This window comes from Pagrus major, chromosome 22, assembly GCF_040436345.1.
Source record: "Pagrus major chromosome 22, Pma_NU_1.0".
Lineage (NCBI taxonomy): Eukaryota > Metazoa > Chordata > Actinopteri > Spariformes > Sparidae > Pagrus > Pagrus major.
Window position 1 is genome coordinate 30748228 of NC_133236.1, and position 16431 is coordinate 30764658.

At 45.4% G+C, this 16431-nt stretch overlaps 1 protein-coding gene across 1 annotated transcript in view; it reads right to left on the reverse strand.

Moving 5' to 3' along the window:
* Nucleotides 1–962: 962 nt before the first annotated feature.
* The window catches only part of plekhg3 (pleckstrin homology and RhoGEF domain containing G3), a 35946-nt gene continuing 20477 nt past the window's right edge, over nt 963–16431 (reverse strand). Inside the window, exons 6-18 of the mRNA XM_073492575.1 lie at nt 16195–16241; nt 15224–15374; nt 14988–15119; nt 14617–14799; nt 13476–13568; nt 13052–13138; nt 12276–12309; nt 11850–11957; nt 11433–11465; nt 10639–10649; nt 7557–7658; nt 5110–6625; nt 963–4878 (exon numbers count right to left, since the gene is read on the reverse strand). Coding sequence (XP_073348676.1) covers nt 3953–4878; nt 5110–6625; nt 7557–7658; nt 10639–10649; nt 11433–11465; nt 11850–11957; nt 12276–12309; nt 13052–13138; nt 13476–13568; nt 14617–14799; nt 14988–15119; nt 15224–15374; nt 16195–16241 — 3423 coding nt within the window. The 3' untranslated portion in view covers nt 963–3952. The remainder of the gene's footprint in view (nt 4879–5109; nt 6626–7556; nt 7659–10638; nt 10650–11432; nt 11466–11849; nt 11958–12275; nt 12310–13051; nt 13139–13475; nt 13569–14616; nt 14800–14987; nt 15120–15223; nt 15375–16194; nt 16242–16431) is intronic.

Genomic DNA, 16431 nt, shown 5'->3' on the forward strand with positions numbered 1-16431 from the left:
GACAAAACTGTGAAAACTGTACACTAATACATACAGTATGCTGTGTAATGTAGATCAACTACTTTAAAGGCTGCAACTAACAATCATAGTAAGAATTGATTTATTTGATTGATAAGAGCTCCATGTCTGTACAGGGTGTCGATAAGCTCAGCAGCATAGAGTAGAAAGAGGAAACAGCTGTTCTGGCTCTGTGGAGGTAAGAAAAATCTGCCAATCAGCACCTAAACCTCAGTTACTGACAAATTATATCTTATTAATTATAAAGGCTTAAATGTTCTCAACAACTCAAGAAAAGGTGCAGTTTGTGTTGGTTCAGTGAGCTCACTGAAGCCTGTTGTTACATTAGCCATAAATGCATGTAGGGATTTAATCATCACCTATATGTTCTATAGTAGCACAAAACCATCTATTGAATTATTGTAATATCTTGCTCTATAATATTAAAGGGTAAACTAATTATGTGCCTCTGACAGAGGAAACAGAATTAAACTTTTATCTTCTGAAATAAATATTTGTTAGACTGCTCTGATGGAGCTCTGGATTTATCAGACAGCTGCTTCACTCCAAACTATTTCACTGAATTAACCTGAACTGCGTGTGAGCTGTTGATGTGTAGAAGAACACAGGACAGTAATTAACGTCAGATTCTGACCAATCCTGTCGGCTAGTCAAGAGATTTAAATAATCAATGAAGTTTAGCTGCTGTGCCTCATGCGTTAATGTGCAGAGATTCGAGGGATGCACTTAACATTAAGTATTATATATAAGCATTAAACATGTATGTCAATATAAAACATGTCAATATAAAAACATGTCAATATAAAAACATGTCAATATAAAACATGTCAATATAAAACATGTCAATATAAAACATGTCAATATAAAAACATGTCAATATAAAACATGTCAATATAAAAACATGTCAATATAAAACATGTCAATATAAAAACACTCCACGTTTCTTCTTTTCTCTCGTCTTTATTTGAATGTTTGGCATCAAAATCATTTAAAGAAACAAAGTATTCAAGTTAAATCACTTTAAAGCTGCAATATGTTGAATTCTAAACAAACAGATCAGCATGTAGGGAGCCGCTCACTGCTGCTCACTGTAGCTGCCGTTAGCGAGTTAGCTGAGTTAGCTGTGCAGCTAGCGGTCCGACCTGGGAGTGTTGGTGTTCTTCCGATCACTTGAGTCACATTATGAATGTTTTCAACTCAAATTCTTACATATTGCACCTTTAATATTAGAATACTTACATTAGGATACTGACTACATGAATGTATCAGATTACATTATCAGAGTAATCCTGGTGACATCATCACACACAGAATAATTAGACTGCTGATCAATGAGGGACAGAAACCAGCTAACCAACACACACACACACACACACAGACACACACACAGACACACACACACACACAGACACACACACACACAGACACAGACACACACACACACACACACACACACACACACACACACACACACACACACACAGACACACACACAGACACACACACAGACACACACAGACAGACAGACAGACACACACACACACCAGGTACAGGTCAGGTGTGAGCCCGACTGTTGACAGTGGTCGACTGAGTGGTTACAGAGAAGTCACAGGTTCAAGTCCCAGATCTGCCACAGTGCCACTGAGCAAAATGAATCAACTGTCTGAGTTGAAGGTGGAGTGTGTGCAGAGAACACAACTGACGGTTTAGGCGGTAAACAAAAGAACAAATCATAAAAAATGTTCAAATAAACAACAAAAAAATAAAAGTTGTTAAAATAAATTCATTATGATTTATTTATTAAAAGTTCAATTGTTTTCGATCACAAAGTTATTTTGACCTTTTATAAAACTCCTGCTGAAGTTAAAACAAATCCACAGTTGTGTGATAAATTAGATTAATAATAAAAAGTGAATTAAATCTTTTATTTGAACATCTTTTAAAATCATCCCTTTATTTATTTGTGTCCTCAGGAAGCAGCTCAGATCCTCCTCATGTTGATCTGAGTGGCTCCTCTCTGAACGTTACAGTCAAGACGATCTTCAGAGACACTTGATCGATCGATTCATCCTGATCGATTCATCGTGATCGATTCATCGTGATCGATTCATCGTGATCGATTAGTCCTGATCGATTCGTCCTGATCGATTCGTCCTGATCGATTCATCCTGATCGATTCATCGTGATCGATTAGTCCTGATCGATTCGTCCTGATCGATTCGTCCTGATCGATTAGTCCTGATCGATTCGTCCTGATCGATTCGTCCTGATCGATTAGTCCTGATCGATTCATCCTGATCGATTCGTCCTGATCGATTCGTCCTGATCGATTCCACCTCAGAGTGAGTTTGACAGTTGGCACCGGTTTAGCCGGTGTCACAGGAGTTTACAGAGCGGAGGACGACCAGACCGTCTCTCCTCAACACGTTCACAGTGACCTCAGACAGAATCAGCTGATGTGGTGAAAACAGCAGTCCTCCCATTCACTTTAATGAGGCTCAGGTGTTCAGGATGAGGTCGCAGGTGGGTCGAAAAATCAAACAAAAACAAACAAAAAAGCTGACTGCTGCGAAAAATTTGAAACAGAATGAACTGTCGGAGAAACACAAGGTGACGTCACGTCGAGCTGCATGAAGGAACAAAGTGACGTGATGTCAGGACGGGTCAGCAGGACGGGTCAGCAGGACGGGTCAGTTGTGGTCGAGCTACAGATCTTTCTTTGTGTAGCGTGACGTGTCGTGTGTCATCACTCAGTCTGGTCTGGTGGACTCTCGTCTCCTGGCTGTTCACTTTCACAACAGTCACTGTCGGACCAACATGATCGCAGCAGAGCAGCTGCTTCTTTGTTGTTTAATGGCTGCCGGTCAGTTCAGGGGTTAAAGTTCACAACATGGCTGATATGGAGACACTGATCACCACAACGTCTGATTATGTCTGAGCAAGGCCACACAGCTGAACCTCAGCTCACTGTTTCTGTTTGGATCAGAACTTCAGAGGAGAATCATCAGACACTCAGTGGCGTCTGACAGAATTAATGAGGTTTGACTTGAAGTTACAGAAGAGTCTTAATAAAGAAACCTGGTTAAAGACTATAATACATTTATACATGTTACAGGTGAGTCAGACTGCTTTAACGGATCTCTTCTGATCCAGCTCCTGCTTCCAGTCTTTGTGCTTAGCTAGGCTAACACATCCTGGATCTCTGTCTGTACTGGACACACTGAGATGAGACTGATATCAATCTAAAACATCTGAAGACAGAAAACAGACTTCTGCTCCTGTGAGGTCACAGGTAGCCGTCAGTCCTCTGGAAGCACTCGAGCTTAAATCTGAACACTGAAACATTAAAACTTTTACAACAGCAAAGACGACGGTAAGAAGAAGAGCGATCCCTTCGTGTAGTGACGATTCCCTAAAATCTCTGAGAACAGCTGAAGAAGAAAACCTCCCAAAACTGAACTGTGCAACACGTAATTACTTCCTGTACAAAAGGTGCTTTAAACAAACATTCTGACTGACAGGAATTTGTACACGAGGACGGTATAAAGATATTTACATATTTCTAGATATTATCTACAAAATGTCAGAAAAGATCTTGAGAAAGTTGTTTTTGGTCTTTAAGTAAAGAGTTGCTGTCATCATGAGATGTTCTGTCTCATAAAATCATTATGATACATATTATTGTGTAACAATAAGACTTTGGGTTGATTTAATATTTCATGATCTCCACATTAAAGCTTTTTGTTCATCAATTCAAAATGACTTGAAGAATAATTAGATTCTGTCAGAATCTCAGGAGCTGAAGCAGAAATCTTCCTCTCTGCTGTGGAATAATTACTTTTTGTTGGAAGTTCAACAACCTGGATTCTGCATCTTATTAATGAATCTTTGGCTTCATGAATTCAGAGTTTTGAAGTTTTGAGGAAGTGTTTCTTCAGCTCAGACTCTGGAACTTCTCTCTCAGGTTTTTCACGATGCTCTGCTGATCGGTTTTTGTCTTCTGTCTGGAGTTTGAGCTTGTTTTCTGGGACTCGTCATCCCGATCGTTTGAGGATGCTGCCGTGGTGTCGAGCTCTTGGGACCTCGCCGGCTCAGTTTTGGTTTTCACCTCCTCCCTCTGTTTATATTCATCAGACTCCTGATAGAGCCGGCAGCGGTCAATGACGGCCAGGATGGAGATCTTCTCCCTGCTGGTGGGTGAACGGATCTGAACGTAGTTGTCCTCATCATCTTCTTTGGATCCTGCAGGTTCTGACTCCGGCTCTGGAAGCTTCTCCATGATGATCATCTTGTGTTCGGGGTCGTTTGGTAGCGGCGCCTCTGCTGCAACGTAGTAACCATCGTAGTTGACATTAGCAGCCTGACCCTGGAGCTTCTGCAGCTCAGTCATTTGTGCTTCACTCAGCCGAGGGTCCAGAGAATTGGCCCGGTGAAGACGTTTCTTGCGTTCTTCTCTGCTGGCATCCCAGCTGCCGCAAGGCTTGTTTGAAGGAACCTCTCCAGAAGCTCCGTCAGGGAGGAAGCTGGAGGAGCAGCTGGAGTGCCTCCTCAGACCGCCGTCATACATCTGCTCAGGGAGAGACTGACCCCGGCTCACAAGACTCCTCTGGGAGCGACTGTGGTCGGAGTATTTGGAGCGGAGTTCTTGGACGTCAGGCCAGTCGAAGCCCTCAATGGAGGATGACTGAGGGGGACTGATGGGGCTGCAGGAGCCAGCCCGACCCGGAGAGACCACCCTTGAGTTACCTGTCCAGCTGCAAGTGAGGCCGGGGGTCAGAGGATGGCTCTGGTCTACAGGGCTCAGAGCCAGGGAGACTGGCCTGTTATGAGAAACCAGCGGCAGAGTCAGGCTGGGTTTACCTGCAAAATGTAAAACAGAACAGGATCAAAGTCTAATTCAACTGTTTAAGACTTCAGACTGCTGATGTGTGTCCATCTGTCGGACTCAACACAACTGATACGTGTTTAAAAACTTAAACTGTTTGAATCAGTATTTAATATGTTCAGACTTTTCAAACACTCCTTGAAGAGCATTAAAACTTCTTTGCACTCTGTCTGAAGGCACCTTTAGACAACAGGAAGTCACAGTACCTGCACTCTCCTCCTCCACCACGCAGGGTAAGCTCTTCTTGCCCATCAGGATGCCTTGGCTCCGCTGGCGGATGACTGGTTTGGTTGTTTTGATTCGCTGGCTGTACTGACGAGCCAGGTGGAGGACTTTGCTCTTCGTCTTGTCTACCTCATCCAGCTGGTTTGGATCTTCACTGGGCCTTTCCTCCTCTGCCTCAGCCTTCAGCTGGGCGACTCGGGGAACCGGAGCCCTCAGGACAACATTGTCCTCTCCGAACACCTTCAGTGAGTCCTTCAGACTTCCTGACTGATTCACAGCGGAGGCTTTGAGCTTGAGGGGTGAGGGACTCCGGGATTCCTCTGTGATGGTACTGAGGTCAGACGCTCCACTCTGTCGGTCGCAGCTTTTGTTTTGGGTCTTCGTTGTGTCAGAGAGGGTGACGTCAGTTGCTCTGGAGCTTTGTGGAGCTTCTCGATATCGTTCACGTCCTTTGTCTTCACTCTGGGATCTGGTGATCTCTCGCTCCATTGTCTGCCAGATCTTGATCATTTCAGACGAAGGTCTGAACTCTTCATTCTCAGGTGGATTGTCCTGCACACATTGAGATCTGGACCTTTGGCTTTCTCCCGAGTCTTCTCGAACTGTGCTTCTCTGATCAGACTTACAAGAATCCAAAGATTCACTAGAGACCATGTGACCCCGGGTGTTTGACCCTGCGAGAGAAGGGTCAAGACTGGAGGATGTGGTCGAATCGGAGGAATTGGCCTGGACTGTTTCATCCTTTGGGATGCTGTTGAAGCGGCTGACTGAGCTCCTGACCAGACCAGTCGGGATGTAGGTCAGGCTCTCTCTGCGCTGCAGGCTGAAGGTGACACCCTGGTTCTCAGCGCTCTCATAGTAGCTCTTGATTTTGCCAATGAGCATCTGGTCCTGCTTGGACAGAGTGGAGTCCCGTCTCCGCCGAATGCTTCGCTCAGCGTCAAAGAGGCTGTCGTCCCGAGGAGACAGCATGGTCAAGTCTGTCATGCCGAAGGTCTCTGCAGGATCAGAACAGATACTATTGAGCTGCAAAGGTCGATCAGTGGGTTCAGCAGAGAGGCTGAGGCTGCTGCCGGTCCTGCTTGGTAACCGTGGTGAAGCACAGCCGATGGAACGAGCGTCGTCCTGGGCCACACTGCCTCGTTTGATGCTGTTGGTGAAGTGCTGAGCGATGGCGCTGGCTTTGTCCAGGACAGAGGAGGGAAGGATGCTGGTGGTTTCAGCCTCGTTCTCTTCTGACTCCTTCACATCGTCCTCGTCCTCCGAGGATTCTTCACTACTCAAAGTCTTTGAATCTGAATCCGTTGTGGCAGAGGACGGTTTCTCTGTGGAGTCGGGATCTCCTTCAGGTTTCAGTTCTTCTGACCTCTGAGGAGACACTGGGATCCTGGGAGGTGTAGTGGACAAACTGTCTGGATCAAAGGACGGTTCAGGTTCTGGGTTTTCAGTCGGCTCAGGCTCTGACAGCTTCTCCTGTGGCAGCTCATCTGTGGAGGCCTGGAGAAGAAAATCCAGAACAGGAAAAACAATTAGAAGTGAAAAATATTTTCTGACCCATTTGTCAGTCGAACTTTAATATCACTTTTCCACCAAAGCAAACCAAGTGCTGGTTCTGGCTCAACCTGTAAACCTTTTAAGAACTGGTTTGCTTTTCCACGGGCGTGAGAGCCATCGTCGAGTCACATCATTCAGTCACTATATACGCCTACGTCTGTATACATTTTCCAGCATTGCCAGGAACAGCTACGGCTGACTACATCGACTCTTTTCAAGTGTTGTTCCTGGCTTTGCATGCCTACATCGGCATCCAAACATGACTGGTCCTCGGACCACTGCTGCTTCGATTAGTGAAAATAGTGAAAATCCTTAGTTTACTCTCCCGTGGATCAGTCAGAAGAAGCTACACTAGCTCTAGTTTTCAAAATGGTGGTCATAAGCGGTTTTAGTTAGTCACGATAACCCCATTCTTTGTTCTAGACCAACAAAGTGTTGGTGCCACTCTAGAACCAGTTTTACTGTCTGGGAACCAGTTCTTTGGCTGTCGAAACGCAAAGAAGTGGTTCCAGGACCAGCAACTGAACGGCCTTGGTCAAAAAAGGGTCTAAGTACGTCCAATTCACAGCATGTGTGGAACATGAACTCTGAAGTGCAGGTTTGACCCGGACAGCTTTGGGAGAGGGACACCGACTCAGTTCTCAGACCTGAGAAAAAATTCTAAATCACTAAAGAAGAATTGAAACAGAGAAGGATCAGGCTGACAACATGAAGCCCTGAAGAGTTAACTGGTCTGTCTTCTGATCCCTAACCCGACTAGTTGATTAATCCTCTCAGGGACAGATTGATCACATGGATGTTGCTGAATCCAAGTCATGTGCTGCTACACTGCTCTCACACAGTAACCATTATATTTATTTTTATTAATATTTACCTGCTCACATGTCGGTCCAGCTCCACCTGGCTCGTCTTCTTCAGGAAGTCGGCCATTTTCTTTGTTACAACCGTTAGAAGAGACGCTGTCGCCATCTGCCTCCTTCAACAAACAAACAAACAAACAAAAATTAACTTAAAATACAACTTCATCTTTAATAACAGCAGATTGAGTGGACTTAAATAGTTTTATATCGTCAAAGGCCACAAACAACAATCTGCTGTGTTACTGTCCACTCATCATTAAAGGGTCACTTCACACAAACCAGAAAAAAATCATGTTCTCCAACAATGTGTTGTTTTTTCTGGATCATCCACAGAATAAACAGAACACTGTTCAGTTCTTCAAATATAATATTCAGATACTTGGAGCTTCACAAGCTCACTTCTAATCACATGAATTGTTGGGAGAATAAATCTCAGCAAATAAAACTTCATGCTTTAACACCACAGGAGGAAGCAGGAAAATAAGTTTCTCTGTTGAGTGAACTGACCCTTTATTCTGTCAGTGAAGTGATAAATCCTGCACAGTAGCTTCACACCGAGCACAAACTCATTCCCTGAAACCACACATGCAAATAAAAGAAGCAGCACAGCAACCGAACACCGAGCGGCAGCACACTGGATCCAACCTGAAGACTCTCGGCTTGGTTCAGAGTTCAGCTCCTCAGCAGGAGAGTCGGATCAAACTACACGATGCCAAAGCTGCAGGTCAGCTGAAGTGAAGCTCCGTAAAGCAGAACGAAATGAAATAAAGTAAAGAGTAGTTCAGGTTATTAGTGTAAGCCACAACCTGAAGTGAACGGTTTCACTGTTGAACCTCAGACTGAGGCTCAGTGTGACGTCTCTGGTCTCAGTCCGTCACCAGCTGCTGTTAGTTCCACACATGAAGCTCATGCAGAGAGCTGAGAGCTCCTGACAGCAAGTGATCAGTGGGAGCGCTGTTATCGGTCTCTTTAGTGTGTTACGGAGCGGGACGGGTGGAGGGCGCCATATTGGAGGAAACCTGAAGCCTGCAGCAGAAAGCCTCACCATCACCATGGAGACCCTGAGGTGCCAGCAGGAGATGGCAGCCAGCACGGAGCTGGCGAAGTCGTCTACCTGCTCGTCCTCCAACAGAAGATCGTCCACCTCGCTGTCCTCCGTCTGATGAGACCGCTGAGGAGACAACTTCCCCGCCTCCGCCTCCGCCTCCTCCTCCTCCGCCTCCTCCTCCTCCTCCTCCTCCTCGCTGCAGACCAGTCGCTCCAGGGAGTCCTTCCTGCTGCCCAGCTCCTCCTCCTGCTCCTCTTCTTCAGCGGTTCGCTCAGCCTCGGCCTGGCGGCTGGTAGCCGGCTGCAGAGAGCGTCTGTGTCGCTAAAACACACCCTCACTGTATGAGTGCTGCAGGACGCCAACACTGCTCATCGGTTTCTGATCATCCTGTTCACTGTGTACAGGACTGATGTAGAGCTGGATCATCTGCTCCTCAGCCCCCCCGGGGTTACTCTATATAACTTCTATGTAATCTGATTACTTGTTTAGGAAACTAGCATTAATGAAAGCTCCTCTCAGCTGTGTGTCTGTGGAGGAACATAATTTTAAAGGCTCAGTTATGTTGCAAGTTAGATACGTATGAGCTCTCCGTCTCTCCTCTGCTTCATTTTGTTTGTATTTGTGAACGTTTTGTGAAAGCAGACGTCTAATCCTGACCCTCCTGACCCCGACCCTCCTGACCCTCCTGACCCCGACCCCCCTGACCCCGACCCTCCTGACCCCGACCCCCCTGACCCCGACCCTCCTGACCCCCCTGACCCTGACCCCCCTGACCCCGACCCTCCTGACCCCCCTGACCCCGACCCCCCTGACCCCGACCCTCCTGACCCCGACCCCCCTGACCCCGACCCCCCTGACCCTGACCCTCCTGACCCCGACCCTCCTGACCCCCCTGACCCTGACCCCCCTGACCCCGACCCTCCTGACCCCGACCCCCCTGACCCCGACCCCCCTGACCCCGACCCTCCTGACCCCCCTGACCCCGACCCCCCTGACCCCGACCCTCCTCGTGTAAACAGAGCAGTAACACCAGGAACCATTCAAAATCAACGGTGGGTTTAATGACCTCACAGGTTCATTATCACAGCCTCCTCCACCGTCCATGTGTGTTGTTGGATGTATTAACTTCTATACCAACGTAAAGGACACATTGACGGTTGTGGACAGTTACAGCTACATCGTTTAAAGATGGACGGATCTGTTTTCATGCGTAAAGTGGCATAAATGAGATTTTATCCCACCTGGTATCACTCCGATCGTTCTGTGGTGAAGTTAGCAACAATAACTGCACCGTCTGGTTACACTTTCAAAATAAAGGCACCAAAACTACCTGGTTAAGTTTAGGAAAAGCACAGTTTGTCTTAAAAGAACTACTTCCCTGAAACCACTGAGTGTCCTGTAGAGGTCACTGTGGAAAGATTACAGGTTGTAATTCTGGAGCTCAGCAGAACAATCGTAACTAATCATAAAAACTGACGCAGCGGTGGCACTTTAAGGCTTTAGAAGTGTTAGCTTAGTGAGCTAACAACAACAACAGTGTGAGCAGAACTCATCTGATAAAGACGTTAACAGATCTTCATGAAGGGCCGACCTCACCAGAGAGAATCAGTGTCTGGTTACCATGGAGAACACTGGTTCTGGTTCGGTGACAGGACACTCTGGGTCATGCCCATAATTAGCACAAAGCATGATGGGAGCTGTAGTGAGGTGGATAGCTTCACATAGCATTCAAACCCTGGTCTCCTGGGTGAAGTCATGTGACTGAAGCACCTGTCTGCCTCTTTATGATCTGTTCATCCTGTTCTGTGATCATCAGCGCCCCCTGCTGGTGCTGCACCTTCATACAGGCAGCTCACCTCTGACCCTGCATCTCTGACAACATCTCGTCATAACACCTGAATTATGTTACCGTATTTTTAATTTTACAGGCTGTAAACTGAAGTGTTCATCTTCATCATCAACAGACTGACAGCAGTACTGAGTCACAGTGTGTGTGTGTGTGTGTGTGTGTGTGTGTGTGCGTGTGTGATGAGCAGCTTGTCTCTTACCTTTAACATGGCTGTGATGAAGAGGAGCGTCAGCAGCAGAGGAAGAAGAGCAGACGGTTAAACAGACAGTAAAATGTTCAGGTCATCAGAATTTATAGAAAATATCATCTGAACACTTGTTTCATCTCGTTCATAACAACAGGATGCAGTTATTGTTTTCATCACAACAGTCAGTTTGTGGCAGTGATGTCGTCATGGTAACAGGCTTAAACACAAAGAAACAAAACAGACTCTCTTATTTGTCCTGTTTGCTGTTGGTCATGTTTTGTAGATTAACAGCAGAAAGTCTCCTCAGTCAGAAGAAGCCACTAATTATATATATTGATGAGTTCAGGGACAGGCCGACATGTGCGACACTGGATCTTTTGAGTCTGGTACTGAAAACAAAGAGTTTGAAAACATGAAATGATGATCTGAGGTCAGTTCTCTGTGCAGACTCTACTGATCACATGACTGACAGAAGATATCAGCTGATAGAATCATTGATCAGCATGGACACTGAGTGTCACACAGTCTGCTCACATGTCCGACCCTGAACGCATCAAACGGGAGAGTTTTCAGCAGACTCTGGTCTCAGCTAAAGATTTATGTAATTAAAATACTTTAAAAAACAATTTAAAGATAAACGAGTTCAGGATGGAGTCTGTGTTTTCACAGAGATGAAGAGAATCTGATGAGATGAAACTAAAGTGATCAGCAGATCCACGAGGATGCAGACATGAACATCAGAGTGTCTGAGGACTCTGTGAGGTCAGTGAACACAACATGAGACAAGAAGTTGTAGTTTTGTTTACCTTTGCTGCTCTTCACTGTTTGTTTGATCGGCTCTGAAGAAGAAAACAAACATTTACAGATCAAAAGAAAATACTGATGAAGACATAAACAGATCTGTAAACAGGAAGTCGTTCATGTTGTGTGTGTGTGTGTGTGTGTATGTGTGTGTGTGTATGTGTGTGTATGTGTGTGTGTGTGTGTGTATGTGTGTGTATGTGTGTGTGTGTATGTGTGTGTGTGTATGTGTGTGTATGTGTGTGTGTGTGTGTGTATGTGTGTGTGTGTATGTGTGTGTGTGTGTGTGTGTGTGTATGTGTGTGTATGTGTGTGTATGTGTGTGTGTATGTGTGTGTGTATGTGTGTGTGTGTGTGTGTATGTGTGTATGTGTGTGTGTATGTGTGTGTGTGTATGTGTGTGTGTGTGTGTGTGTGTGTACCTGACTGTCGTCGTCCCTGACGACTCTCTCTCTCTCGTGGAAACTCGTCCGATTGAAAGGACAGAGCTTTGTTCAGCCGCTCAGGACTGTAACGATACCTGGGAGGGTCTGCAGGGGAAACAAACAACAATGATAAACAACAACAACATAATCTGAGTATAAACATTCAGTGTTTGTGTTCTTTCTCCTGCACTACAACCTTCTGACAGCTGGTACTGAGAACTTTACACATAATTATTTTAAACAAACATCTGATCAGTATTTATTTATTGATCAGTATTTATTTATTGATCGACATGAAACTGATCAGCTCTATTAAGGTTGTTGAATTGATCTCAACTTAAATTAACTGTGACATTAAAATATACATAAATACATCAGAAATAATAAAAACAAACAACATGTTTATGTTTAACATTTACTCACATGTAGGATTCATCTCCAAGATGGCGTCTTTAGCCTGAAACAAACAAAACAACAAACAGTAAACATTTCTGCCTTTGATACTGCTGGTGATGCTGGTGATAGTTGTGATACTGGTGTTAGTGGTGATACTGGTGTTAGTTGTGATACTGGTGATAGTTGTGATACTGGTGTTAGTGGTGATACTGGTGTTAGTTGTGATACTGGTGATAGTGGTGATACTGGTGATAGTTGTGATACTGGTGATAGTGGTGATACTGGTGATAGTGGTGATACTGGTGTGGTGTTAGTGGTGATACTGGTGTGGTGTTAGTGGTGATACTGGTGTGGTGTTAGTGGTGATACTGGTGATAGTGGTGATACTGGTGTTAGTGGTGATACTGGTGTTAGTGGTGATGCTGGTGTTAGTGGTGATGCTGGTGTTAGTGGTGATACTGGTGTTAGTGGTGATACTGGTGTTAGTGGTGATACTGGTGTTAGTGGTGATGCTGGTGTTAGTGGTGATACTGGTGATAGTGGTGATACTGGTGTTAGTGGTGATACTGGTGTTAGTGGTGATGCTGGTGTTAGTTGTGATACTGGTGTTAGTGGTGATACTGGTGATAGTGGTGATACTGGTGTTAGTGGTGATACTGGTGTTAGTGGTGATGCTGGTGTTAGTGGTGATACTGGTGTTAGTGGTGATGCTGGTGTGAGTGGTGATACTGGTGATAGTGGTGATACTGGTGTTAGCGTTGATGCTGGTGTTAATGGGGATGCTGGTGTTAGTGGTGTGTGACCTTTTGTGGGATGATGGCATGGTGATTTTCCAGGATGAGGCGTTTGATGTGATGAGCCCACAGCTTCTTCTCCTCCACTGTCTTCGCCTGCAAACATTTACAACAAACAAAGATTTCATCAACATAGAGAGACACCATGTTTATGTTTTACAACTCTGAATGCATCACAGTCAGCATCAAATAACAGGAATGGGAAAGAGGAATGGGAAAGAGAGAGGACAGGTGGAGGACAGGTGGGGACAGATAGAGGACAGGTGGAGGACAGGTGGAGGACAGATAGAGGACAGATATGGGAAAGATAGAGGGCAGGTGGGGGACAGGTATGGGAAAGATAGAGGACAGGTGGAGGACAGGTGGGGGACAGGTGGAGGACAGGTGGGTGACAGATAGAGGACAGGTGGGGGACACGTGCAGACGGTCTCACCTGGACGGTGTGAGGCTGTTTGGGGTGTTTGTAGTGAGTCACACTGAAGCTCAGAGAGTCTTTGGCGCTTTCAATCAGCATCAGAGTGGAGCACTGACAACAAATAAACAAACAAACAAACAAACAAACAAACAAACAAACACAAACAAAGACTGATTGTCACAGACAGGATGTTTATGAGCCTGGCAGAGTTTAAAGATTCTCTCAGATGAATTCACGTTTAACATCAGACCTGAAAATCAGTAATCAATTATCAATAATTCTAAGTGCTGTAACACAGTACTGAATCGTAGGTGGATGATAAGTGATGTCTTAGGCCACGACATCACTTATCACCCACCTACAATGCTGTACTGAGTTCTCTCCCCAGACAGCTTAACAACCATTCACACCTGGGCTCACCTAGCCTTAGCAACACACATGAAGGTCGGTTTGACCAACGACCCACAAGTGGCCCTAACAACTCTGTAAAGACACTCCCACACTATGTAAGGACACTCCCACATTATGTAAGGACACTCCCGCACTCTGTATGGACACTCCCCTCTTCTGTATGGACACTCTCACACTCTGTATGGACACTCTCACACTCTGTAAGGACACTCCCGCACTCTGTAAGGACACTCCTGCACCATGTAAGGACATTCCTGCACTATGTAAAGACACTCCCACACTCTGTAAGGACACTCCTGCACCATGTATGGACACTCTCACACTCTGTAAGGACACTGCCGCACTCTGTAAGGACACTCCCGTACCATGTAAGGACACTCCTGCACCATGTAAGGACACTCCTGCACTCTGTAAGGACACTCCCACACATAGTTTAAAACCTGCAACTCCTCCAGTTAGTTAGAAGTGAAGAAGCCTCTTGGATTAGAGGTGAAACGTCTTTAACAAACTGAAACAAGTCCAGTTGACTATGATACAGAACTTAGAGGTACCATGACCCAGATGACTGAGAACCTTCATCAACACAATCAATTATCTCATCCTGCAACAAATGAGACAAACTGAGTGTCTTCATGTTTGTGTTAGTTAGTGTCAGAACCGCCCTGTTCTGTTCATCTGTGATTATGGTTCATGTGTTATAGTGTCTGGTGTGTAAATGAGGTTCTGTGTAGAACAGTGTCGTCCTCACAGAGATGTGCGTCTTGTAGACGTAGTGTTCTCCACGGCGTTTGGTGATGAGCAGCATGCGGTCGAACAGGAAGAGCGTCCTCTCATTTTTAGCTCGATGGACCTTAAAGGTTCCCTCCAGAACCAGTTCTCCATACGTGGTGAGGTCCGGACCTTTCCAGTTCAGCAGCAGAGACTGAACCTCCTGAAGGACACACACATATGTTAGCATGATGTTAGCTTAGCATCGTCAAAACAGCTGCAGGTCTGATCATCGGGTACTTACTCCAGTAACTAAAGCTGTCAGGTAATGTAATGGAGTAGAAGCAGAGTAAAAATGTAATGGAGTAGAAGCAGAGTAAAGTATCAGTACTGAGTGATCATGTGACAGACCTGCAGTCTGATGGCGTGCTCGTGTTTCCTCTTCATGTCGTTGATGTACCACGCCACGCCCGTCATGGTGTAGATCGCCTCCTCCACCACCTCGTACCCCTCCTCCTCTGGGTCAAAGTGCTTCGCTATCTCCTGCAGCATCATCATCACCATCATTATCATCATCATCGCCATCATCATCATCATCATCATCATCATCATCATCATCAGTGATGTCACTCAGGTGTGTTGGTTACCTGGAGCAGCAGGTGGTATTTGAGGATCCTCTGAACTGGTTTCAGCAGGTATGAGCCGAGAGGCAGCGAGCGCTTCAACGCTGCCTGACGCTCCCGAAAAAACTTGGCCAGAGATTTATTCCTCATGCACTCAGTCAGTGCTGCAACAGAACTGCAACAAGGGGGCAAAACACACAGGTGTGAACGGGGACCCTGGTTTTAACATCAGGTGTGAACATGTAGAAACAAAAGTCAGGTGTGCTTGGATAGAAGCTGCTGTGATTAAATGGAAAGGTTGTGTAAAACAGAACCAGGTGTGATCAGTCAGAATCAAAGAGGTGTGAACAGGAACACTGACTATACCATCAGGTGTGAACCAGGTGTGAATGAACAGAGACAAGTGTGTGCATGTAGAAACTGGTGCAAACAGGGAAAGAACAGATGCCAGCAAGTAGAAACAGGTGTGAATAGATACACAGAGGTGTGAATAGATACACAGAGGTGTGAACAGTTACACAGAGGTGTGAATAGATACGCAGAGGTGTGAACAGATACACAGAGGTGTGAACAGATACACAGAGGTGTGAATAGATACACAGAGGTGTGAATAGATACACAGAGGTGTGAACAGATACGCAGAGGTGTGAATAGATACGCAGAGGTGTGAACAGATACACAGAGGTGTGAACAGATACACAGAGGTGTGAATAGATACACAGAGGTGTGAATAGATACACAGAGGTGTGAACAGATACACAGAGGTGTGAAAAGGTACCAACAGGTGATTCAGTAACATCATGTGCAGGTTGAGAAGCTGAACGTTAAAATCAAACTGAGACGTAACTGAAGTCAAAGTGTTCAGTCTACAGCGAGTCACAGCTCAGTTACTGTATGATACTGCAGTAACACCACAGTACTGTGGTACTATAGTACCACAGTACTGTGGTGTTACTGCAGTATAAATATAGTGCCTGCAGACTGTCAGTACTCACTTTGGGTAGTTGGTGCAGTACTGTGTGTAGATCTCAAAGTACTCGCTCTGAAAGGAGACAAACACATGACGGAGTGTTAGTGCAGTAAATGAAGTACAAGTACTACAACAGTACTCTGTTCATACTGTGACATCATTCAGTGACATATTAAAAAAATCATTTATCTCCAGAAATGAAATAATTCAGAACAAACAAACATGTTGATGTTTAAAATCTAATTATCAGTTACTGATGATG